Below are 24,628 nucleotides of genomic sequence, written 5' to 3' on the forward strand. Positions count from 1 at the left end.
TTGCACCAGCCTGAGGCGCGCCGTGCGTTCTCCCGGGGAAGTTGTCCCTGGATCCCGGGACCCTGGCAGTGGCGGGCTGCACAGGCTCCCGGAAGGGGGTTGTGGAGAGTGACCTGTGCTCGCTCACAGGCTTCTTGGTGGCGGCAGCAGCAGCCTTAGCGTCTCATGCCCGTCTCTGGGGTCCGCGCTTTTAGCCGCGGCTCGCGCCCGTCTCTGGAGCTCCTTTAGGTGGCGCTCTGAATCCCCTCTCCTCGCGCACCAGGAAACAAAGAGGCAAGAAAAAGTCTCTTGCCTCTTCGGCAGGTCCAGACTTTTCCCCGGACTCTCTCCCGGCCAGCCGTGGCGCACTAACCCCCTGCAGGCTGTGTTAACGCCGCCAACCCCAGTCCTCTCCCTGCGCTCCGACTGAAGCCCGAGCCTCAGCTCCCAGCCCCGCCCACCCCGGCGGGGGAGCAGACAATCCTCTCGGGCTGGTGAGTGCCGGTCGGCACCGATCCTCTGTGCGGGAATCTCTCTGCTTTGCCCTCCGCACCCCTGTGGCTGCGCTCTCCTCCGTGGCTCTGAAGCTCCCCCCTCTGCCACCCTCAGTCCCCGCCTGCGAAGGGGCTCCTGGTGTGTGGAAACCTTTCGTCCTTCACAGCTCCCTCCCACTGGTTCAGGTCCCGTCCCTATTCTTTTGTCTCTGTTTTTTCTTTTTTCTTTTGCCCTACCCAGGTACGTGGGGGGTTTCTTGCCTTTTGGGAGGTCTGAGGTCTTCTGCCAGTGTTGAGTAGGTGTTCTGTAGGAGTTGTTCCACGTGTAGATGTCTTTCTGGTGTATCTGTGGGGAGGAAGGTGATCTCCGCGTCTTACTCCTCCGCCATCTTGAAGGTCTCCTCTCTAGTTCTTTTTTGCTTAACAATTCCCTCTTCAATTTATCTCTTTTCTCTTGCATCTTACTATAAGAAGAAACCAGACCACACCTTAAATACTTGGCTCAGAAATCTCCTCTGCTAAATAACTAGGTTTATCACTTAGAAGTCCTACTTTCTATAAAACACTAGAACAAAACTTGGCCAAGTTCTCTGCCATGTTATAACAAGATCGCCATTTTCAAATTTCCAAAATATAATGTGTTCCTCATCTCCATCTGGGACTTCACCAGAGTGCTTTAATATCCATATTCCTAGCATTATTCTGTTTATGATTTAATATATGTATTTTCTAAGATAGTAGAAGCTTTCTCTACATCTCTCTTTTCTTTCTGAGCCCTCTTTGGAATCTCCTTTAATGTCCATATTTCTATTAACAGGCTCTTCAAGGCAATTTAAGCTTTTTCTGTCACTGCCTTAGGACCCTTCCAGCCTCTACCTATTACCCAATTCCAAAGTCACTTTTACATTTTTAGGTATTTGCTACTGTAGTACCCCCCTTCCTAGTACCTAAATGTGTCTTAGGGTTCTCCAGACAAACAGAACCAGTAACACACACACGCACACACGAGGAAGATTGATTTTAAGGAATCGGTGTGTGCAGCGGTGGGGCTGGCCGGTCAGAAGTCTTCAGAGCAGGATGGCAGGCTGAAAATTCTGGCAGGAGTTGATGTTGCCGTCTTGAGTCCGAAGGCAGTCCGGAGGCCAAATGCCTTCTTTGGAGGACCTTGGTCTTTCAAAGCTTTCAACTGACTGGGTGAGGCCACCCACATGAGGAAGACTAATCTGCTTTACTCAGTGTCTACTGATTTAAAAGTTAATCACATCTAAAAAACTCCTTCCCAGCAACATCTCGAGTGAGGTTTGACCAAACAGCTGGGCACCGTAGCCTAGCCAGATTGACACAGAATTAACTATCACAGGCTATAGTAGAAAAATTCATGCTGATGGTGCTTTTCTTAGGCAGTTGTACCAGAAAAATGTTATTGACTGTTGAGAGAATTCAAAAATGCACTATGTGAGAGCTGTGAGTTTCAGTTTTATTCAGGGACCTTACTGAGGATGCTAGCCCTGGAGACAGTTTCTCAGATAACTCTGAGAAATTGCTGTAAAGAAGTAGGGGAGGAGCCAGGATATATGAGTTTTTTGGCTGGGAGATACATGTAGTCAAGCGTACATCTTGGTAAAAGATTCCTGCTAATTACACAAAAAATTGCTCATCTCTATGTGGGAAGGTGCAAGGATCTGGGGTCATTGAAATTCTTCCTTAGATACGTATCTGAACTATCTAGGGGCCCATATATTCAAAACACAGAATGCTTCATTTTGTTTTTTGTCCTGAATTCCTTTCAGTGTTTACCGTAGGTCAGTGACTGCAGTGGCAGACAACTTGATCCTTGTAGAACTGGATGGCAGGCAGCATTCTTTGTTTTACAACTCCCTCCCTTTTGATCGTAAGTTTAACCAAGTTTTGGGAGGCATTTCGTGACCAGTTTGTCCCACAGCACTAAGAAGGCTCATTCCTAGGTCAGGCGAGGATGTCATTGACAGGCCACTCAATGTGCTATTTCTGGATTAGGCCCTGTTAGTAACTTAAAAATTCTCTGGATCATTTGTCTTACCAGTCTATTAAGATACAGGAAGTATTTTCCCTTGTTCCTTTTTCCCATATCTAGATATGCACCATTACAGTTAAATTTGTATAGGGCTATATATGTGATGAATTGCCTCAAGATGTTGAGCCATCATTAGTTTTGCCCAAGACCTTGTTACACATTGGGTAATGCAAGAAACCACAATCTTATACAGGGTGTAAGTAATATAGCTAGTAACATTAATAAGATCATAAGTAGAGATTTGAGCATGAGCTTCCAGAACCAAACCAGAACCAAAAGATCACCAAGACAAGGAAGTGGATCATTAAGGCAGAAATCAGATTCTTCATGTGAGTCATTAAATGTGTAACTTTAGAGAATTCATCTGGCATGAAAATGCAGCATTCAGTTGGAATTGTGGCATAGGTGCCTGCCTCTTTGAGATGTTGTAAAGATATCAAGGGCCATGTGTTTTGTAATACTGCTTTTTCTCATCATAGAGATCTCAGAATTCAGCAGGCTCATAGCCTGATGACTATCGTTCAAGGCCTACTGGGTGAATTTTGTCAAGGCTTTGATGTGGGTGATTACATCTTCCAGTCCTACTGAAGCCACAGAAGTAGCTGTTAAATGGCCATACCAGTGAGATACAGGATCTCTTGATCTGTCAGCCTTGTATGCATTGTAGATTTGCTGGAGTCATATCTAAATTGGAACACTTACGGCCTTGAGCCCAAGGGAATCCTAGGATACATCTGCCTGTCCATCCTGGCAGAAGCCAGGGACAGAAATTGGTACCACAAAGCTATTAAATTCCATGAGGTGTAACCCAGTATCCTGGTCACCTGCCCCAGTCTCTTGCATACCAGTTGCTGTCTTTAAGAGAAATGGTTTGTTGGCATTTTTCATGAGGCGTCAGCCTCATTTTCTAGTGTTATCTGGCTGATCTTTAATATGATTTAACTGCTCCCAGCCTAGGGGGGCCCTTAAACTTAAATGACCGTAGCCCAGTGTTAGCCGTATAAATCCGTCCTGTACCTGAGGGAGGGTCCCTTCTAATAATTGGGAAGTTACTTTCTTTGACTGAAATTTAGCTCATTGCTCTGATGGAGCTTGAGGAACTTGAAAAGAGAATTCATGTCGATGGCCAGGGCCGGAAAAAGTATGCTTGATTGGCCAAGTGAGGGGTTCCCATGTAGTAATATCAATAGTGGCCGTACAACTTCTTTCTTCTAAAATAAATTTTCTAAGGGCCATCCAGTTACAGCCTTGGAGATAAGAAATCCACCAAGGTAAACCTGAAGTACTGGATGTAGATAAGTGACCACAAACGCAAACATCAGATTGATTTTTGAAATTTGTGTAGGATTGTGCCATGATAGAAAACACTTGATTCACGTGCAGAAGTCCAAGAAATCGAGAAAACACTATAAATGATCATCCGGGTCTGGTGTGGCATATTAGGATAGCATAGTAGCATAGCTGTCTACTTCTGATATTGTCGTCTTGTCCTGTGGGTGTAATTTCTCCTCTGAGCATTGTTTTAAGGTGATCTTGAGGCCAGCAGTCCTCTCTGTAGACCAGTCTGGTGCAGGGCCCCTTCTTCAGAGGGAAATATGAATCCAAGAATCAGTCCCCTTTAGTTTCACCATGCATGAGCTAGTTATGAGCACCTGATAAGGGTCCTTTCATCTAGGTCGGAGAGAGAGTCCTTTAAATGATGTCTTTCCAGTATATTATCTCTTGGTTGCAGGTCAGGGGGCATCTGTCTTTATTCAAAGATAGATTACTGTGATAAGCTTCAGAAACAAATTTAGAATGTCCTTTGTAATAGTTCAATTAAATCTTACAATAATGCAACATAGTAACAAGGAGTCTAGGAAGTTGAGTCTCAGGCAGTAAATACAAATCACAAAGACAGTTAACAACACTAGAAATTAACACCTACTGAAACAAGATTTTCTCTCTAAAATCACCTTCATTTCTGCCACACAGAGCCAAATTAAGATCACATAAGGCTCTCTGAAACTGGTTTTGCTGGAACTTTTCATAAGGGATCTCAGACTGAACTTTTCAAAGGTCTCTCAAGGCCAGAAAAGCCATGCCAAGGACTTGGCATCAGATTCTGCCTGCAATACCTACAGATTTGGGTGGGTTCCTCTCAAGGTCCACAGAATACCTTGAGATCCAGGCACCTGCCAGGAAGTGGCCTCCCTTATTCACCTGATAAGGCTTCCGGGAATCCTGTAAGCAAAGTACTAGGTTGTTTTTCCAAGAGGCTTTATGGTTCCATAAAGTCCACCTCAGTTCTTTAAAGCTGTCTGGTCATGTCTGATTTTTGCATAGTCTCGAATATGACATTCCATCCAAAGTCATTAATGTAGCCAATGTTTCCAGTTATCTCCTATTCTATCTCCTGTTATAAGGAGAACAGATTCTTACTGAATTTATGCAAATAATAATATTGCCATGAGAATAAGAATACCAAGAGTTTCCAAATTCTGGAGGAATCAGAGAGAAAAGATAAATGTTTCAGTTCTGCTTACAAAGGTATAATTTACCAAGTTGCTATAAATTATAGTTAGCTTAAGAGGAAAGAGCAAAAGTTTTCTCAAATCTGGAAAAATAAAACATTAAAAAGAATCAGAAATTTTTCAAAGAGTCATAAAAATTATAATCATCCTCATCAGTTCGTTCAGTCCCATGTTATTAATTCTTGATCTTCTGTTAACAGTTTTATGAAGCCATCAGGTTTTCCATTAGAATTCTTTAATTTCTTACCCAGTTAAGCAGTATGATCTGAAAGTTACCAGAAACCTGTGCTTGTCAAAAAGTCCTTTCTTTGAATCTTCTTGGAGATGAAGCATTTTTGTAAAAGCATCAGAGTAAAACAGTAACTGTATGTAAATGACAAAAGACTTAAAAAGGCACAGTTAAAGACCTGATTACAATGTATTTGTCAAAGAAATTTGGTTATTTTCATACACTATTACAATATTAAATTTTAGATATTAAATACAAGATTAAAATATTAAAATAATGAAATTATAAAGTCCACCATGTTAAATATATTTAATACAATATTAAAATAACTAGAATTACGACATTATACCAGGACACATGTAAATTTTAGAATTTCATATAATTTTTAGAACATTTATATTAATAACATTTACCCATACAGTATAACCTAAGAAGGTTTATCACTACTTGTTTGATAATGCTAGCCATGTAATTTAACATATCAAATAAGCCTAATTAGTTTAATATTTCTCTTTGAGATGTTTCAGGGGCCCTCTGAAGCATCCCAAAGATAGTTAGAGGTCAAAGAACTTCATTTAGAATTTGATTTGAGGAAGGTTGTCAAAGTTATCAAGAGTTTTAAAAACACTTGGTCAAATAGGATTATAGGTCCCTGTGAAACAATACTTATTCACTTAGCCAAAGTGACAATAAAAGATTTCAAAGGCAAATACAGAAAGTTACAACAAGTACTTAAAAAGTAAAAAAAAAAAAAAAAAACAAACTTCACAATTGGTTATCAGAATCATATAAATATTCCAAGAAAACTTTGTCTCCTTAACAGAGAACCAAATTCTAGTTTTTCACCATCTTACCGTTAACATTATAATTCATTTACTCAATTAAGTTTATTCTAATCTTAGCCAGTCTAGACCATGCACAAAACTCTTTTCTTAGCATTTCTTTTCCACATCATTCTTTTGATATAACTTCCTTTTTTACCTTTAGATTTTTTCCCCTATGTTTTTCCTTGTTCTCTGTCTTTTAAAAATTTTTATTGGAGTATAGTTGATTTACAGTGTTGTGTTAGTTTCTGCTATACAGCAAAGTGAATCGGTTATACATGTATCCACTCCTTTTTAGATTCTTCTCCCATATAGGTCATTACAGAGTACTGAGTAGAGTTCCCTATGCTATACAGTAGGTCCTTATTTATCTATTTTATCGATATATACAGTAGTATGTTTATGTCAATCCCAGTCTCCCAATTTATCCCTTCCCCCTTCCATCCCTGGTAACCGTAAGTTTGTTTTCTACATCTGTGACTCAATTTCTGGTTTGTAAATAAGTTCATTTGTACCATTTTTTTAGATTCCACTTATAAGCAATATCATATGACAGTTTTCTTTCTGCGTCTGACTTACTTCACTCAGTATGACAATCTCTAGGTCCATCCATGTGGCTGCAAATGGCATTATTTTGTTCTTTTTTATGGCTGAGTAATATTCCATTGCATATATGTACCCCATCTTCTTTATCCATTCCTCTGTCGTTGGACATTTAGGTTACCGCTGGCTATTGTAAATAGTGCTGCAGTGAACATTGGGATGCATGTATCTTTTTGAATTATGGTTTTCTCCAGATATATGCCCAGGAGTGGGGTTGCTGGATCATATGGTAACTCTATTTTTAGTTTTTTTAAGGAACCTCCATGCTCCTTTTTCTCTTTCCCTCTTTTTAACCTCTCTTGAGGACAAAATTACTTTCTTTTCCCTTAACAAAATGCATTTTCATTCCTTATACCTTGTTTTTGCCTTGCATACAAAGATGTTTCCCTTATTAATTTTAGTAGTTTTAATCACACATATTAACTAGAATTCTCAACTCTTAAAAAACCTTACTTTCTAGTGAAAACTAAGAAGTAAACAGTTTTAAACTTTCCTTTATGTTAGCATCCTGTAGATTGACAAACTTATGAATACTGTTTATAATTTCTAAAAAACATGTGCTTTCTTATAGAAAATTTCTCTGTGTGGCACCAAACATATTTATCAATAGTCCTGAATATCTTCTTTTCTCTGTAAAAGGAAGTCTATGTTTAGTAATTAATGTTTCAGTATATTTATTTTGGAATGATCTAGATATTCAGTAAACTTCCATCATTTAACCTAATTTAGCAAAACTCTAAAGTTTCAAGTAACCATATATTTGGAGAAACTGTTTTTAAGTAGACATACCATAAAACATAATTATCCCTAAAGGGTTCACCTAAAAACCCTTATCTCATTTACACTTAATTTACTTATAAAAATTTCATCATACCAAGTTATTTTTCTTGCTGACAAATTTTGTAATAGAAATAAGATCTTAGTTGACTTTCAACAAACTTAGGTACAGTAAAAGTATTATACTGAATGTCGATGACTCTGAAGAGTCTGTATTAATTAAACCAGCAAACTTAAACTAAGTTTAATACCAAATATTAATTTAATACTGAATATTTCCCAGATCATGTGAACCTGAAATTCATTTGGGTTAGTTTCTTTTATATTTCTGAGACTGTGTATAAGTGCTTAATTTCCTTTAAGCCAGTTTAGTAGCGCTCACTTACAAATTAATTTTGGCAATAATACTATTCAGAAGTAAAGACATGTATCTATAACATACACACAGGCATGTAGACAGATGTAATCGGAGATCTCATAGCTTCATTGTAAAACTTAGTCGTGAATCGGGTATTACAATATAAAACTTACTAGTTTATAAATAACAGTTGGAATAAGTTAAGTTTACTCCCTTGGGTTTAAAAGGCCTCTTTTTCCCTTTTTTCCCTCAGTCCCAGGAATTAAAGATGGTCTAGATAAGAGTAAGATAAGAGTTCTTGAGAGCTCTGGTAAGACATTTATATCTCAAAGATGCAGGGAGAGAAATGCAAGGTCCTCCTAGAAGGACTTTGTGCCCCGAGGGTCAGAATTTTGCAAGATGTTTTATCAAGCTGCCTTTCTCTAACTGCTTATGCAAAAACCAGTTTGGGAATGCCAAAAAAGGAGCCCCATCTTGGCCATTTCAGGGAGGATTTCCTTAATTCTTAAGTAAGTAAGTACTTGCAAGTGTAAGTTCTGTATAATATGTAAACCTGTCTGGGGTGTTGGTCAGGGGTTATCTGACACCCCTTTTTCTTCCGTTCGAGAGACTCTATTTCTCATTTTTAAATTGGTTTGTCAGAATAAAATCACTGCTGAAAACTGTGGTGGGCCGACGTGCGGTTTGTGAGCTTAATTCTTCTCGGTGTCACCCTAGAGTCGTTTTAGCTCTTTTACGTGTCTGGGTTTCTCTTACTGGCAGCCTAAAAATGCTCTGGAGGCCCTGAGCACTGAATGGCCCATTCTTATATGTGCGCCCCTGGCTGAATGAGGTTTTAAGGAGTGGCTTTCCCTAGGAACCTGCTGCACAGTGTGAGGACTTCCTCCACCACTCCCATAAATGCCTCAGTTGCCCGAGAAAGCTGTCATCGGCCTGGAGGAGCTGTGTGTCTTCTCTTTGGAGCCGAAAGCTCTCCTACGGTATCTTCACTTTTATTCTGACAAATCCTGTTAAGGTAGATGATTTGAGGAAACACATCAGGTCAGGCTCCTACCTAATCACCCAGTCTGAACCTTCCCAGTGTCTTCCAAATGAACAAAATCTTCCCATTCTTTCTCAACTGGGCACTTTCTCAGAATCTTAACAACTGAACACTTTCTCAGTATCTCTTACGAAGGAAAAGTCTTACCCACTACTGAAAAAAACTCAGGATTGTCAACCAAGACAGGAGATCCGAGACCAGGAGAGACTCAGCCAGATTCGTCTGGACTCTCCAGGAAGGCACAAGGGCCCTTGCTGGTACCAAGGTCCAGATCCTCGGAGAGTTCAGGTGAAGGAAAAAAGTCTGCTCTGGGTCCGTTTATGGTTGCCAAAAAACTCTTGACTGAAATAAAAGTGCACAACATGAGAGCTGTGATTTTGGGGTTTCTTCAGGGGCCTTACTGAGGACTATAGCCTCTCAGATAGCTCCGAGGAACTGCTCCGAAGAGGCAGGGAAAGAGCCAGTATACGTGAATTGTTTGGGCTGGGAAATACATATAGTCAAACATACACCTTGGTAAGATTACTGCTAATCACAAAAAAACCCTCAGATATCTCAAGTTAATGATTTTAGTGCTTATTTATGTATGGGAGGATGCAAGAATCTGGTGTCATTGAAATTCTTCCTAATATGCATCTTAACTGTCTAGGTACCAAAAAACACAGAATGTTTCATCCTGTTTTTCATTCTGAATTCCTTTCAGTGTGTACCGTAGGTCAGTGACTGCAGTGGCTTATGACTTGGTCCTTATAGAACCGGATGGCAGGCAACATTCTTTGTTTTGCAGGCTCTGTCTAATGGGTTTCAGGAAAGCAGTATATTGTCTGCACTGTGAGAACTTTCAGCATCTACAGTTAAGATGTACAATAATGTTTTTACATTGGTGGCTTTTATTTTTAAAACTGAACATTTACCCCATTTTAAAGATGAGAAAAGAGAGGCTTAGATACAGGACATGGCAGACCCTGGACTTGAACCCCTGTCTATCTCACTATCCACCATATTACATTGCCTGTTGGTTATTGTTTTATGCTGGTCTCAGCCTATCAATAACCAGTGTTGTGATTGGACCAGTCCTTGTGGTTCTGATATGATCGCAAGACGCCCTTCAGAAATAACCAGCAGGACACTTTGGAAAAAAAATAAAGGTATGTTACTTACAAGACCTGGAAATTACATGGCACGCCGGGGCCACACAGTAAGGTTGGGTCAAGGGTGGTGGAGAGAAAGCAAGAGAGTGGGAGTGAGGGTCTGGGGTTCTGCTTTTTTGGGGGTTTGACAGTGGGGCCCTAGGGTTTCACGGGCTCACTCTTTGTAAATTTAAAACATAAGAGTAGGAATTTAATGCGTGGGAAGAGAAAAAAAACAAGTGGCCCGAATGGTCAGTTATCAAAATCGACCAAGATCCTTGAAAGGAGCTTCGGCGGGGAGAGGCGGCCTGGCTGTGTGGCTGGTAGGGTGTTTATTCTTCTCCATCAGCTATCTTCTTCGAAGCGGATGCTTGCACAGCCAGAGCACTTGCATTACAAAAAAAGGACAAGAAACCCCAAACTGTCAGGGCTTATACTACAGTTAGTTATCGGTGTAGATTGGTTAATTATTGGTGACCAGATCTGCCTGGAGGAAACCCAAAACGTTCACATTGTAGTTTTATGAAGTGTAGTATGTTACGGAGGATACGTGGAAGGTATCTGTCTTCAAAGTGTCTGATTTTTTTAATTTTTAGAAAAAAAAGTAAGTACACAAAAGCACTAAACTAATATGACAAACTTCTGTGTATCTATGATCAAAGTTTAAACAGATAGTATTTGCTTCAGGTTTTTTAAAAAAAGAATTACTGAAGCCATTGAAATTCTTTCTGTACATCCCCTTAATCCTGTTTCTCTCCTCTCACCCTCTTCTCCTACATAGACAAAACTCTTATGAATTTTATGCATATTCTTTCATGTTTTTATATTTTTATGTGTATTAAGACAAAGATCTTTTTACATAATGCTTTTATTAAATACACACATTTTATATATATGTCCTATACATAATTTCATACTCATACACAAAATCTCATAGCCATAAACAATGTAATAATAATCACTAACATTTACAAGGCGGCCTCAGTTCTAAGAACTTCACATGTATTAACTCATTTAATTTTAATAATAGTCCCATAAGTTATGTACTCTTATTCTCCCCATTTTACAGATGAAGAGGGTGAGGCACAGAGAGATTAAATAACTTGCCCAAGGGTCACAAGCCATAAGTGGGGGAGCCGCTGTCTCTTATAGATAATAATGTTTGAAGTGTTAAAGAAACAACTTACATAAGTGCTATTATATTGGACTTAATATTCAAAAACTTGGTTTTTACTCAGCATTGTTCTTGAGATTCTTCTATTCCTTTGGACAAAAATTCCATAAAGTGCTGTGCTTTATGGTTTCCATCATATGACTTTACTGTCTCTTCTTTGTCTATTCTTATATTAATGGATATTTAGTTTTGTTTCTCCCAATTTTCTGTATTACAAGAGAATGCTGCAACGAACACCCCTGTACTTGTCTTCTTGTGCACTCATGTGAGGAGTCTCTCTGGGGCACTAGCTGGTAGTAGAGTGGCTGGGTAAAAGGGTATTTACTTTTTCAACTTTTCCAGATATTGGCAACTTTTCCTCCCAGTTGTTTATGCCTCAGTGCACAGATTACATTCCCACTAGTCAGAGATGGAATATACATACAGACAATGGCCAGACCATATATAAAAAGGGAACTCTGACAGAGAAAGACAAATATCATATGATATCACTTGTATGTGGAATCTAACCAAAAAAATGATATACATGAACTTATTTATAAAACAGAAATAGACTCACAGGCATAGAAAACAAACTTATGGTTACCAAAGGGGATGGTAGGGGGAGAGATAAATTAGGAGTTTGGGATTAACATATACACACTACTATGTATAAAATAGATAAACAACAAGGACCTACTGTACAGCACAGGGAACTATATTCTACTGATATATCTTGTAATAACTTATAATGGAAAAGAATCTGAAAAAGAATATATATATATCATATATATATCGTATATATATAACTGAATCACTTTGCTGTACACCTGAAACACAACATTCAAAATTAACTACACTTCAGTTTTTTAAAACATGGGTAAAAAATCACAAACGGCCAAAACAAAAACAAAAACAAACCAGAACTCTGACCTGGAACCTGCAGAAACCTGCCCAGAATACCAACTCCTTATCTACAGTAAGCAGCCCGGGAAGCCAGCTTGCTTTGAGTCAGGCCTGCGGAAGCCATTGTCGTAATTAGCATTTGATCCTTAGTGAGATGGAGCAGTTGTATTAAGACAGTTCTTTCCAGAGGTCATTAAGGGATTTATAGTAAGGTGTTAGGAAATTACCTTTTAAAGTAGGGGAGGATACAAATGTCAGATGGGTTTAGCTTTATTCATTTTTGAAGAGAAAGGAAGTAGTCTAGAACCATTATCTTAGACTTTTTCTTTTAAGCAGAAAAAGTCTTATTTTTTTTCTTAACTAAATTATAAACAAGATGAAAACTGGAACACCTCAGGTAAAATAAAGTCAGTAGTATGGTTCCAGCCACCTGGCCCCCTCCCCTTCCTTCTTGCCTCCCTGCCCCCAGATCACCGGAGACCCCCTTGGTGGAATCCTAGGGCTGGGTGGTAACCCACAAGATGCTGTAGGATGCCTCCTGGTGAGAGCATTTGATGAGATTTTTCATCTCTCTCAGCCTGTTAGAAGGGGAACTTGATAAATTCTACAAGACTCTGGGCTAAACGTATTCTATTTCTTTGGTCTCCTGGCAGGCAGGAATTTGTGGATGCTTACGTGAATTATGTCTTCCAAATCTCAGTTCATGAATGGTACACAGCTTTCTCCAGCGGCTTCCTAAAGGTGTGTGGTGGCAAAGTGCTTGAGCTCTTCCAGCCTTCGGAACTGAGGGCCATGATGGTGGGGAACAGCAACTACAACTGGGAGGCCCTGGAGGAGGTAAGCCTAAAAGGTGCGGCCTGTCCCCTCTGAGGGAGCAGCACAGGCCTGGGCACAGCGCCCAGAACCCGGTCTCTTTCTTTTTTTTTTCTTTTTGCGTTACACGGGCCTCTCACTGCCGTGGCCTCTCCCGTTGCAGAGCACAGGCTCCGGACGTGCAGGCTCAGCGGCCATGGCTCACGGGCCCAGCCGCTCCGCGGCATGTGGGATCTTCCCGGACCGGGGCACGAACCCATGTCCCCTGCATCGGCAGGTGGACTCTCAACCACTGTGCCACCAGGGAAGCGCCCCCCCCTCCCCGGTCTCTTTCTTAAGTATTCTGTGGTCATGTAGGATTTGGGGGCCTCCTGCATCTCAGTGGTTATTTCTTACTCTCCAGTGCAAATGGTATACAGATGTCCATTTGTAATATTCTTCTGGAAGATAATTTTTTTCTTTCTGTCTGTCTTTCTTGGGCAGACTGCCATCTACAAGGGTGATTACTCAGCCACACATCCCACTGTGAAACTATTTTGGGAAACATTTCATGAGTTCCCACTGGAAAAGAAGAAGAAGTTTCTCTGTAAGTAACATCAGTGTGGCATCTGTCCACATTTCAGTTTTGCATCTGGTATAGGATGGTATACTCCGTGGTGAAGTTCAGCTCTTTTAAATGGTAAAGGGCAAGTAAGGAAATATATTTACATTTTTTGTCTTAGTGATATCTGAGGCGCAACAGAGGTGGTTAATCCTTATTTGTTGTGTAACGGGGTGGGTTGCATGAAAGGAAGAAAAGCATTTCAGTGATTTTTAATTGCTCTAAAAATACTAGTTATTTTATATGAAGGGGATTCCTTTAAGTATTACATTGATGAAATCGAATTGTTTGGATTAACCTCCCTTATCTTTCTAGCCTTTTGAAAATATTTGTGTCTACTGCAGATGTAACTGGGGAGATGTGATTTATAACAGCTTTATTGAGATTTAATTCACACACACATACTGTTACAATTCAGCCATTCAAGGTGTACAGTTCCGTGGTTTTTAGTATATTCAGAGTTGTGAAACTATCGATTAATTTTAGAACACGTTCATCACCCCCAGAAGAAACACTGTGCCCATTAGCAGTCTTCCCCCGTTGCCTCCCAGCCTCCCACCGCTTACCAATCTGCTGTGTCTCTGTGGATTCGCCCGTTCTGGGTATTTCATATAAATGGAATCGTACGATAAATGGTCCTTTGTGACTGGCTGGATGACGTCTGAGAATGGTAGTACATTTGCAAAGGAAAATGAAGCCTAGTTTACATGAGCAAATTACCCTTTTAAAAATAGTAGAAATCCTGTGTCATTGTATAATCAGAGTCATAAATTAGCCATTGCATAGCATAACATTTTTATCAATATAAAATGAGAAAAACAGAGTTTGAAAGGCAGTCTCTTTTGCTTTTTAAGAATGAGCATATATTAGTATTAATGCAAGATTTACCCCCAGATTCTACTGCTCCCATGGAGTAAGGATGAGAGGAAGCGGAGAGCTTACAAAAGAATTCCTAAAAAAAGCCCTGCTCCCCCCTGCCCGGTTACATGGGCCCTTGAGAAATAGCGGCACGAGTCAGGATGACAGGATGAGATTTGCCAGTGGGTCTTGTGGAACTGTGACAGTCAAGAGGCGCTTGCCCTTGGTCCGGGGATTTCCTTAAAAGATGTTTTTCTGTTCAGAGACCATTGGACTTCCATAAATTTTTATTAACTTTACAGATTTGGCAAGAATGTTTATGTATCATAGCCTCAGGTAGTGACAGGTTATCTGAACGTGCTCCTTAACTAATGATTTCATTGTATCGATAGTTAATTTTCCAGCAGTTCAACAAAGAAGGTTACCTAGTGCTGGAAAACGGGAAAAGACAGCTGGGTTGGTCTTTTTTTCCCCTCCAAGTCACAAGTGTGTCCCAAGAGGGAAATGTCTCATATAGTGTCAGTGTCAGATCTTCTGGTTTAAGAGAAATGGAGAGACAGGGAAAGGCAAGCAAACAGATCCCAAATGGAAATTCACCAGCCAAGGGGGTATAATCACAGATACTCGAGGGGAGAGGGGAGACCCTGAGGCCCCATGGTCTGCAGTTTTCTTCCGGGTTTCTGAGGTCAGCCCTTTTCCTAGGTCAGCATTTCCCTTCCCCTTTGATTTTGTGAAAGCTCGTGACATTTTTGAGGCCACACGTTTCACTGAGGCCATTTTTTATTCGGGGGCATTTCTGAGCATCTTTCCATTGGATGGATGCTTTGTGCCAGTGTATAATTAGGGTCTGAAATGAGCCAATGAAAAGTACAGACTTTTTATCCATATAAAACCAAAACACAGGGCTTGAAAGGCAATCCCTTGCTTTATAAGTGAGCATTTATTAATATTAATACGACACACATTGGCACAAAAAAGTGGTTGTACTTCTCACATGAGCCACAGGGTGTCACCCCTTCCCTTCTGTTCCTCCCTGGGCCGCAGAGAGCCGCTCCCCATTTACCTCGCTGGTGTTTCCCGTTCTCTCTCTCCGCAGTGTTCCTGACGGGCAGCGATCGCATCCCCATCTACGGCATGGCCAGCCTGCAGATTGTCATCCAGTCCACAGCCAGCGGGGAGGAGTACTTGCCCGTGGCCCACACTTGCTACAACCTTCTTGACCTCCCCAAGTACAGCAGCAAAGAGGTCCTGTGTGCACGGCTGACCCAGGCCCTTGACAACTACGAGGGGTTCAGCTTGGCCTGAGGCTCCCCAGCTTGCCCCCGATTCCCCTTCCTTCCTCCACGTCCACAGTGAGGCCCATACAGAAAACCATGGGGAGTGAGTTCTGTTTTTTTTTTTATTGTATAAGTGGGTTGGAACTTTTGAATCCTGAACCCGATTGATGCATTTCTGGGGTGGTAAGCAGTGACCTTTTTGAAAAATCAGGGGTTAGGGATGGGGTGAAAAACTGGCCCTTGTCTGAGAAGCGATTTTGTTTCTAAACGCAGTTGCCCATTGTTCCTTGCACTTGTGACTACGCTGTACTCTGCTGGATAAAAGGGCAGTGGATTTTTAAACTCGCATTCCCCAGATGTCTCTCTCAGCCCTGACCTTTCCTCATGACGCTTCCTTGTCTTCCTAACTTCTCATTCCTCTGCAAGAATGATTTGACTGACCTGTCCTTTCTCACCTGCACGTGCAGAACATCTCCTTTCTCTGCAGCCTTGGAAATGCTCCTGGCTTGTTGCCGTCCAACCCTAAGGACTAAGAAGGAGAGGATTACTTCAGAAATTCCCAAGCCCAACAAGCTGAATCCGGGTCCATGACTTTGGCGGAACTCTTGCGAATTTACGGGAGCCTTTCATACACCTGCCTTTTGCCTAAAAACACAGTTCTTGAGGGACTGGCCGTCTCCCCACGGCTCTGCCTATTCCCGGCCCTCCTCAAAGGGGTGCAGAGCCGCGTAGCTTCGCAGCTGAGCCGACCTCGGTCTGCTGGCCCCGCCAAGCCCTTTTGACAACAAGATGAGGTAACAGGCCCTCACCCTCTGGCATCATTTTGCTTTTGGAGCAGGTTGCATTAATCTTCTAAGGAGTGTTTTCTCCCAGAAAAGTAGAATAAATTTCTTATCCTTTTCCCTATCACTTTCTGTCTCTCCCACTTCATCGCTCCTCCCACCCTCCTACTTTTCTCTTCACTTCACCCCATTCTCTGTTATCTGACTTAATGTCCCTTCCTCTCCTCTCCTCCTGGTGGACGCATGCAGTCTATTTTCCTTTTCTATTTAAATTGCAGAATTTCTACTCAGATTTTTTTTTTTTCCTCTTCCCTAACTGCTAAGACTTAAGGACATTCTTTATTATGGAACTTTTGTTTATTGCATTTGGAATGTGTGTTTACAGTGGGATTTCAGGAGAGATTGTGTTTGAAGCAAATACATATATTTCAGAAATCATGACACACTCACCCTTCTTCATCATGGGATCAGGAAATTCTACATGAGCAAAGAATCCATGTCAGCCTAATTTTAAATTCCTAGTCACTAGAGAAGAGACTTATTTATATAAAATGAAGTATTTATGAACCGTGAGACAGCATCGAATCTCACTGAAGGATTGTAGATTTTTTGCTTTTTGTTTTTAAAACTTATTCCAATGGCTAAATTGGTAGTTTTTCAGTCTTTATAATACAAGATTAAAAAAGATATAGTTATATGAAATGTTTATTTTCTATGTGTGTGCCTATAGTTCAATATTACGCAATAAATTTGCTGTTTTAATGTAACCAGAACTGTCTCTTGTACTTGCAGAATGGGTAGCTTGCTTTCAGTAGAAGAATTAAGTCATCTACCCGAGTAATCTAATAGAAGGTCAAACTTGCTTCCTGCCACAAGAGAGAGAGTAGAACCAACTGCTGGGAAAATGAAGAGGAAAACAGGGTAGGGGGGGAGCATATGGCATTAAGGAGGGCTGGGATTTCTGAAGCTTCTGGTGGGTGAAAAGGCATTTCTCACGGAGGGGAAGGCCTTAGCAAGGGCTTGAACATGGGGAAGTATTTAAGGAAGGGCCAGGAACAATTCGAAGGGAGCATCAGAGGAAACAGAATAATGGTAAATACAACTGGGGAGAAAGACAGTAAGTTTGGGGCTGAGGAACCAGGCTAAGCCTTGGACCTTCAAAATGTTCAGAGCCTTGGGGTGGGGGAAGGAGGCAGTGATATGAGTTGAGCCTGGTTTTAAGGAAATGCGGATAAGGGTACTTGTGTTGGAATGGAGTGGGAAGGACAGCAGCTGAGAGCAGTAGGGTGGGGGGCAGCAGTGGAAAGAGAAGAGCTGTGCGCAGGAGGGACGGGAGGAGGGGAGGCGATGGGAGCCTTCAGGGAAAAGGAGGAATTAAAGGTGAATCTAAGACTTAGTAATCTAATGGCTGATGCTAATTAGCCCACTTACACACAGCAAAAAATATTTTCAGTAAGTTTTAAAAATTACCATGTACTGTTTGTTTTTACCAGACTTAATAGATGGTTTAAAAGTGGTAAAGAGAACAGTAGCTTTCCATTAATAAGTTCCATTCAACAAACACTTAAGAGCATACATAAGTGCTCAGTTTGCAGGACAAAAAAAGCCTGTTACCTTTAATTTTGAATGAAAATAGCCAAGTTATTTTAAATTTGAGGGGGGGGTCCTTCAGAATCCTCATGCATGGAATAAGGAGATTGGACCAGATGATTCCTAAGGTCACTGAGCTCTAACACTGCTGTACATACAGATAGATGCTCAATAAATTCTTCCAAATGTTTCTTGCATGAATGAAATTCTGTGCTGCTTTTCTAAAAACGATTTTTCTGGCATATTCTCCTCTTTTTTCCTTTATCACTATTGCTTTAGAAGACTCTTCAGGTAGGCATTTCTAGATTTACCTACCTGCCTACCTACCTACCTACCTACCTTCCCTCACCTGCAGACAGACATTCGGAAGTTTCTTCAGTTTTCAGAAATGTACCTATTTAATGAAAAAAATCTCATTAAAATAAGGCCACTTGTGGTGGGTGGGGTTTAATGACAGTGTAACCAGGCGATTTAGCCAATTGTGATAGCTCCCGCTCCGCCTGAAAGCTTCTTGACCAGAAAGGTTCTCTATTAATAATCCCGGAGAGCAGGGTTGGCAGCTACAGCCTGTGAGCTAAAATGGGTTTTACATTTTTAAGAGGGTCTGGTCTATAAAGCCTAACAAACCATGTTAACATCCGGCCCTTTACAGAAAAAGACTTGCCCCAACCCTTTGAGACCAGACTTGCAGGAATCACAGTAACAGAGTTGGTAACTTACTTACTGAAGTGTCAGGAGGAACTCGGTCATAGCTGACGTTGACCTAGAGAGACATGTCTGGGCCTTTCTGCCGCAGGGGTAAGCAAAGCAAGCTTTGTCTAAGATTAACCCACAGAAATAGGCACCAAGGTTTCGAGTGTGGTGACAACCAGGTAATGACGGTGGCCAGACCCTGCGCCAAGCATTATCTACGCGCTATTCAGTTTCATTGCTACCACTGCCCTCCTGGCTCGACCGTTCACTAGCTGTGTGGCCTTGGGCCACACAGCTAACCTCTCTGTAGCTCATTTTCTTCCTACTTAAAATGGGAATAAAAATAATGCCTCCCTCATGGAGTTGTAATGAGAAGTAAATGAATTAATTAATGGAAAGCACATAGAACAGTGCCTAGCATGTAACAAGCCCTCAGTAACTATAATTTTCATTCTTATCCCAGTTTTTCGCATGAAGAAATAAATGTTTAGAGGAAATAACTTGTTCACTGTCACAGTGGTAGGACGTGAACTTGACCATTCCTCTATATTACGCCCAGCTGCTAGGGTGGGCAGCAAATTTGACCAGGGATGGATAGCTAGAGATGAGGTTTGCCTAGAGCCCAAATCAAAAGACACGTTGTGATGTGGCAGGTGACTTCCCTGACCACCTGTCTGCAAGTGGTCACAGTGCAATCAGATTTGTTTTCGTGCCACTGTGCAGTTCAGTAAGGCAATTCTATGATCATGAGACCAAAATACTGATCAGATGTGTGGCTTCTCTGTCATCTGCTGTGGATCTCACTGGAGCTGGTGTCTGTGGGCATTTAGTTGTCAGCCTAGTACCTGTTGACTTCTCCCAGACCATAGTTTGGAACTGACGGTCAAAGAGTAGAGTCCAAGTTGGTGAACACGTGGAGGTGTGCTAGGTGAGCGGTGTGCCTGGAGGGGGCATCGAAGCTCCGTGCCCATGCCCACATACCTTGCTCCATGTATCCCTTCCATCTGGCTGTTCCTGAGTTGCAGGACTGGAGGTGATGCTGCCAAAATGGCAGTGCAGGATACCCAGCCTCCATTCTTCCACAAAGATCAACACTTAGCCGTCTATCCATGAACAAAACCAGCTCTGGGAGAGCTCTGGAGTCCACTTAAGAAACTTCAGTAATGCAGTTGAACATAAAACCTGAGAATAACCATACAAAAAGGGGACGACACCTTCACTCTGCCTGCACCATCCCATCCCCAAAGCTGCAGTGCTCACCACCAAGAGGGAGTGCCCAGCTAGAAAGGGGGACCCTTCACTAGGAAAGGGGGAGTGGGGTGAGTGACCAGCTTCCCCTGCCTTTCGGGGCACCTCATGAAGGTCCCCCTTCAGTTTCACCCTACTCACTCAGAGATTGGCAAAGCTGAGACACATAGAAAGGGGGGGACAAGGGACAAGGAAGAAAAAGCAGGGGCTCCCAGAAGCAGGCACATAGCAGGAGCAGCTGTGGTTCCGAGACACCTGCTCCACAGACAAATCCAGCAGCTTTCACCACTGAAGAAACCAAGAGACAGCACAACCACCATGGGCCCCACAGGTATTTGCATTCACGGACATCAGCCACCTCAGCCCCTACCTGTTTATTTCCTTCCCAGCCTGCCCCACTCTGGCCCCTGCTAGAGCCCAGGCCTCCGCGTGGGCACAAGACACCAGCCTACAAGCCCCATGGCCACGTGTGCACTTGGGGCTAGCCCCTCCAGCCGCGCACTTGCACACTGCCAGCCTGACACCTGACACTGGCCTCCGCTGTGGTGTGCACACCCAGGGGGAGACTGTGCAGCCACAGGAGAACGTGCAGACAGCCAGGGACCCTGGCAGCTGCCAGCATGCCCACAGTGGGCCCTGGCCCTTGCTGCCTGCCCTGGCACCCACCACTAGGTGTGTGTCTGCAACCGGCCCCTGCCACTACATAGGCATCTGTAGCTGATCCCTGCAGCGGAGTGTGTACACACCATTGGCCCCGTCCACCACACCACCTGTCCTGGTCCTTGGACCAGGGGGTGCTGCTGAGGACCCCAAGCACCACTGCAGCCTTTGTGGACTCCCTGCAGCATTCATCAGAGACCATTCAGTTGCTGACGCTATGGACCCCAGTAACCTGAGCCATAGAGAGAGCACGCCCCTCCCCCAACCCACTGCCGCCACACAACCCCACACTTGGTGCCCTGGGGTCACGGCGTGTTGCAGTGTGCTCCACCAACCCCTGCGGGTGTGAAAGTCTTCACTTACCAAAGCCAGTCCATAAGGTCTGGAAGAGGTGACTGCTGCTTCAAATGCACAGACACCTGTGAAAGGCTAGAGGGATCCTGAAGAATCAGGGAACTAGGTCTCCACCAGAGGAGTACAGTAAACGTCCAGGAACTGGCCCTAAAGAAATGGAGATCCAGGAGATGGCCTGATAAACAATTTAAAATAATTGTCTAAAGATGCTCAGGGAGCTACAAGAGAACAGAAAAACACTCTAATGATACCTGGAAAACAGTACAAGAACAAATAAGATGTACATCAAAGAGACAGAAGATCTGAAAAAAAATTGTGGAGCTGAAGAATACAATAATTGAATTGAAGAATTCAAGAGAGACCTTCAACATCAGACCTGAACAAGAAGAAGAAAGAATCAGTGAGACAGACCAATTGAAAGTAGCCAATCAGAGGAGCAAAAAGAAAAAAGAATGAAAAGGACTGAAGAACACCTATAAGACTTAGGGGACACCATTAAAAGAAACACTGTACATATCACTGGAATTACAGAAGGAGAAGAGGTGGAGAAAGAGGTAGAAAGCTTATTTAAAGAAAGAATGGCTGAGAATTTCTCTCTCAAACCTGGGAGAAATTTGGACTTCCAAGTTCATGAAACTAATAGGTTTATTTTCAATCTAAAATGATCTCCTCCAAGATACATTAAAAAAACGGTCTAAAATCAAAACCAGAGAATTTTTAGAGCAGCAAGAGAAGAAAAAATCTCGTACAAGGGAACCCCCCCATAAGGAAATCAGCAGATTTCCCAGTAGTGACCTTGCAGGCCAGGAGAGAATGGGAATAATATATTCAAGTACTGAAAGGAAAAAAACCCTGCCAACCAAGAATACTTTACCCAGCAAAGTTGTCCTTCAGATATGAAGGTGAGATAAAGACTCTCCCTAACAAAAAAAAAATTGAGGGAGTTCACCACCACTAGACCTTACTTATTAAGAAAGCTGAAAGGAATTCTTCAAGCTGAAATGAAAGGATACCAGTTAGTAACATGAACACATAAAACTATACAACATACTGGTTAAGATAAGTATGTAGTCAGATTCAGAATACTCTAATACTGTAATATGGTAGTGTGTTCATTACTTAACTCCGGTATAAAGGTTAAAGGGCAAAAGTATCAGAAAACTATAGCTACAATAATTTGTTAATACATAATATAAATTGTGACATCAGAAATATAAAAGAGGGAAAGTAAAAGGGTAGAGGTTTTGTATGCAATCAACATTAAATTATCAGCCTAAAATAGACTATTATAAGTTGCTTTATGTAAGCCTTATGGTAATAACAAAGCAAAAACCTACAGTAGATTCATAAAAGATAAAGAGGAAACTAAAGCATAATCACTGTGGAAATTCTTCTCACAGAGGTAGGCAGAAAGAGAGGAAGAAAGTAACAAAGGGACTAAAAAACAGCCAGAAAACAAAAAGATGGCATTAGTAGGTCTTTACCTATTAATAATTTCTTTAAATATAAATGTATTAAATTCTCAAAAGACAGAGAGTGGCTGGATGGATAAAAAAAGAAAACTCAACTATATGCTGCTTCCAAGAGACTCCCTTCAGCTTTAAGGACACAGACAAGCTCAAAATGAAGGTGTGGGAAGAGATATTCACGCAAGTGAAAACCACAGGAGAGCAGGGATAGCTATACTTACATCCAACAGACTAGACTTAAAGCCAAAAATGGTAACAAGAGACAAAGAAGATCATATAATGACAAAGAGGTCAATTTATCAAGAAGATTTAACAGTTGTAAATATATAATCACCTAACGTTGGAGCTAAATATATTAACAAAATACTAACAGATCTGAAAGGAGAAATAGATGACAATACAATAATAGTTAAGGACTTCAGTATCCCACTTTTAACAAGGGATAGATCATCCAGACAGAAAATCAATAAAGAAACATTGGACTTGAACCATACTTTAGACCAAATCAGTTAAACAGATATATACAGAACATTCCATCCAACAGAAACAAAACACACATTCTTCTCAAATGCACATGGAACATTCTCCACAATAGGTCATACCATAGGTCACAAAACAAGTCTTAGCAAATTTAAGATTGGAATCATACCAAGTATCTTTTCCAACCACAGTGGTATGAAACTAGAAATCAATAACAAGAAGAAAGCTGAAAATTTCACATACATGTGGAAATCAACACACTCCTGAACAAACAATGGGTCACAGAGAAAATCAAAAGGAAAATTAAAAAACACCTTGAATCATACAAAAATTAAAACACTTGATACCAAAACCTGTGGGATGCATCAAGAGCAGTTTTAAGAGAAGTTTAGAGAAATAAATGTCTACGTTAAGAAAAAAGAAAGATCTCAAACAACCTAATTTTACCCCTTAAGGAAGTATAAAAAGAAGAAACTAAGCCCAAAGTTAGCAGAAGGAAGGGGATAATATAAATAAATGAAATAGAGACCAAAAGATTATAGAAAAGATCAATGAAATTAAGAGCTTGTTTTTGAAAGATAAAACTGACAAACTTTTAGCTAGATTAAGAAAAAAAAAGAAGGGCTTCCCTGGTGGTGCAGTGGTTGAGAATCCACCTGCCAATGCAGGGGACACGGGTTCAATCCCTGGTCTGGGAAGATCCCACATGCCGTGGAGCAACTAAGCCCGTGAGCCACAATTACTGAGCCCGCGTGCCTAGATCCCATGCTTCGCAACAAGAGGAGCCACCACGATGCGAAGCCCGCGCACTGCAATGAAGAGTAGCCCCCACTCACCGCAACTAGAGAAAGCCCGCATGCAGCAACAAAGACCCAACTCAGCCAAAAATAAATAAATTTATTAAAAAAAGGGAAAAAAGAGAAGACTCAAATAGATAACATAAATGAAAGAGGAGACATTGCAATGGATACCACAGAAATACAAAGGATCATAAGAGACTATTACGAACAGTCACACACCTGCAAATTAGATAACCTAGAAGAAACATAAATACGTAGAAACAGGACACTGTAAAACTCTCAGGGGAAATCACAGAACACTCTTTGACATAAATCGCACAAGATCTTTTTTGATCCACCTCCTAGAGCAATGAAAATAAAAACAAACAAATAGGATCTAATTAAACTTAAAAGCTTTTGCACAGCAAAGGAAACCATAAAAAAAAAAACCAACCCAAAAAAAACCCCTCAGAATGGGAGAAAGTATTTGGAAACAAAGCAACTGACAAGGGATTAATCTCCAAAATATACAAGCAGCTCATGAAGCTCAATATCAGAAGATCTAAACAGACATTTCTCCAAAGAAGACATACAGATGCACATGAAAAGATGCTCATCACTAATTATCAGAGAAATGCAAATCAAAACTACAATGAGGTGTCACCTCACACCAGTCAGAATGGCCATCATCAAAAAATCTACAATCAATAAATGCTGGAGAGGGTGTGGAGAAAAGGGAACCCTCCTACACGGCTGGTGGGAATGTAAATTGGTGCAGCCACTATGGAGAACAGTATGGAGATTCCTTAAAAAACTAAAAATACAACTACCATATGACCCAGCAATCCCACTACTGGGCATATACCCTGAGAAAACCATAATTCGAAAAGATAAATGCACCACAATGTTCACTGCAGCACTATTTACAATAGCCAGGACATGGAAGCAACCTAAATGTCCATT

The 24,628-nt window shown here is 41.4% G+C and overlaps 1 protein-coding gene across 12 annotated transcripts in view; it reads left to right on the forward strand.

The window, feature by feature from the left end:
- The window catches only part of HERC3 (HECT and RLD domain containing E3 ubiquitin protein ligase 3), a 140,221-nt gene extending 121,155 nt beyond the window's left edge, over positions 1-19,066 (forward strand). For 10 of the 12 annotated variants that reach the window (XM_033400341.2, XM_033400345.2, XM_033400343.2 and 7 more), the window contains 3 exons: positions 12,715-12,898; positions 13,358-13,460; positions 15,430-17,159. In XM_033400341.2, coding sequence (XP_033256232.1) covers positions 12,715-12,898; positions 13,358-13,460; positions 15,430-15,638 — 496 coding nt within the window. In that variant the 3' untranslated portion in view covers positions 15,639-17,159. Of the gene's footprint in view, positions 1-12,714; positions 12,899-13,357; positions 13,461-15,429; positions 17,160-17,184 lie in introns of those variants that run through there. The other 2 variants (XR_004475272.2, XM_033400347.2) reach the window with 2 other exon arrangements.
- Positions 19,067-24,628: the final 5,562 nt, after the last annotated feature.

Source organism: Orcinus orca, chromosome 4, assembly GCF_937001465.1.
Source record: "Orcinus orca chromosome 4, mOrcOrc1.1, whole genome shotgun sequence".
NCBI lineage: Eukaryota > Metazoa > Chordata > Mammalia > Artiodactyla > Delphinidae > Orcinus > Orcinus orca.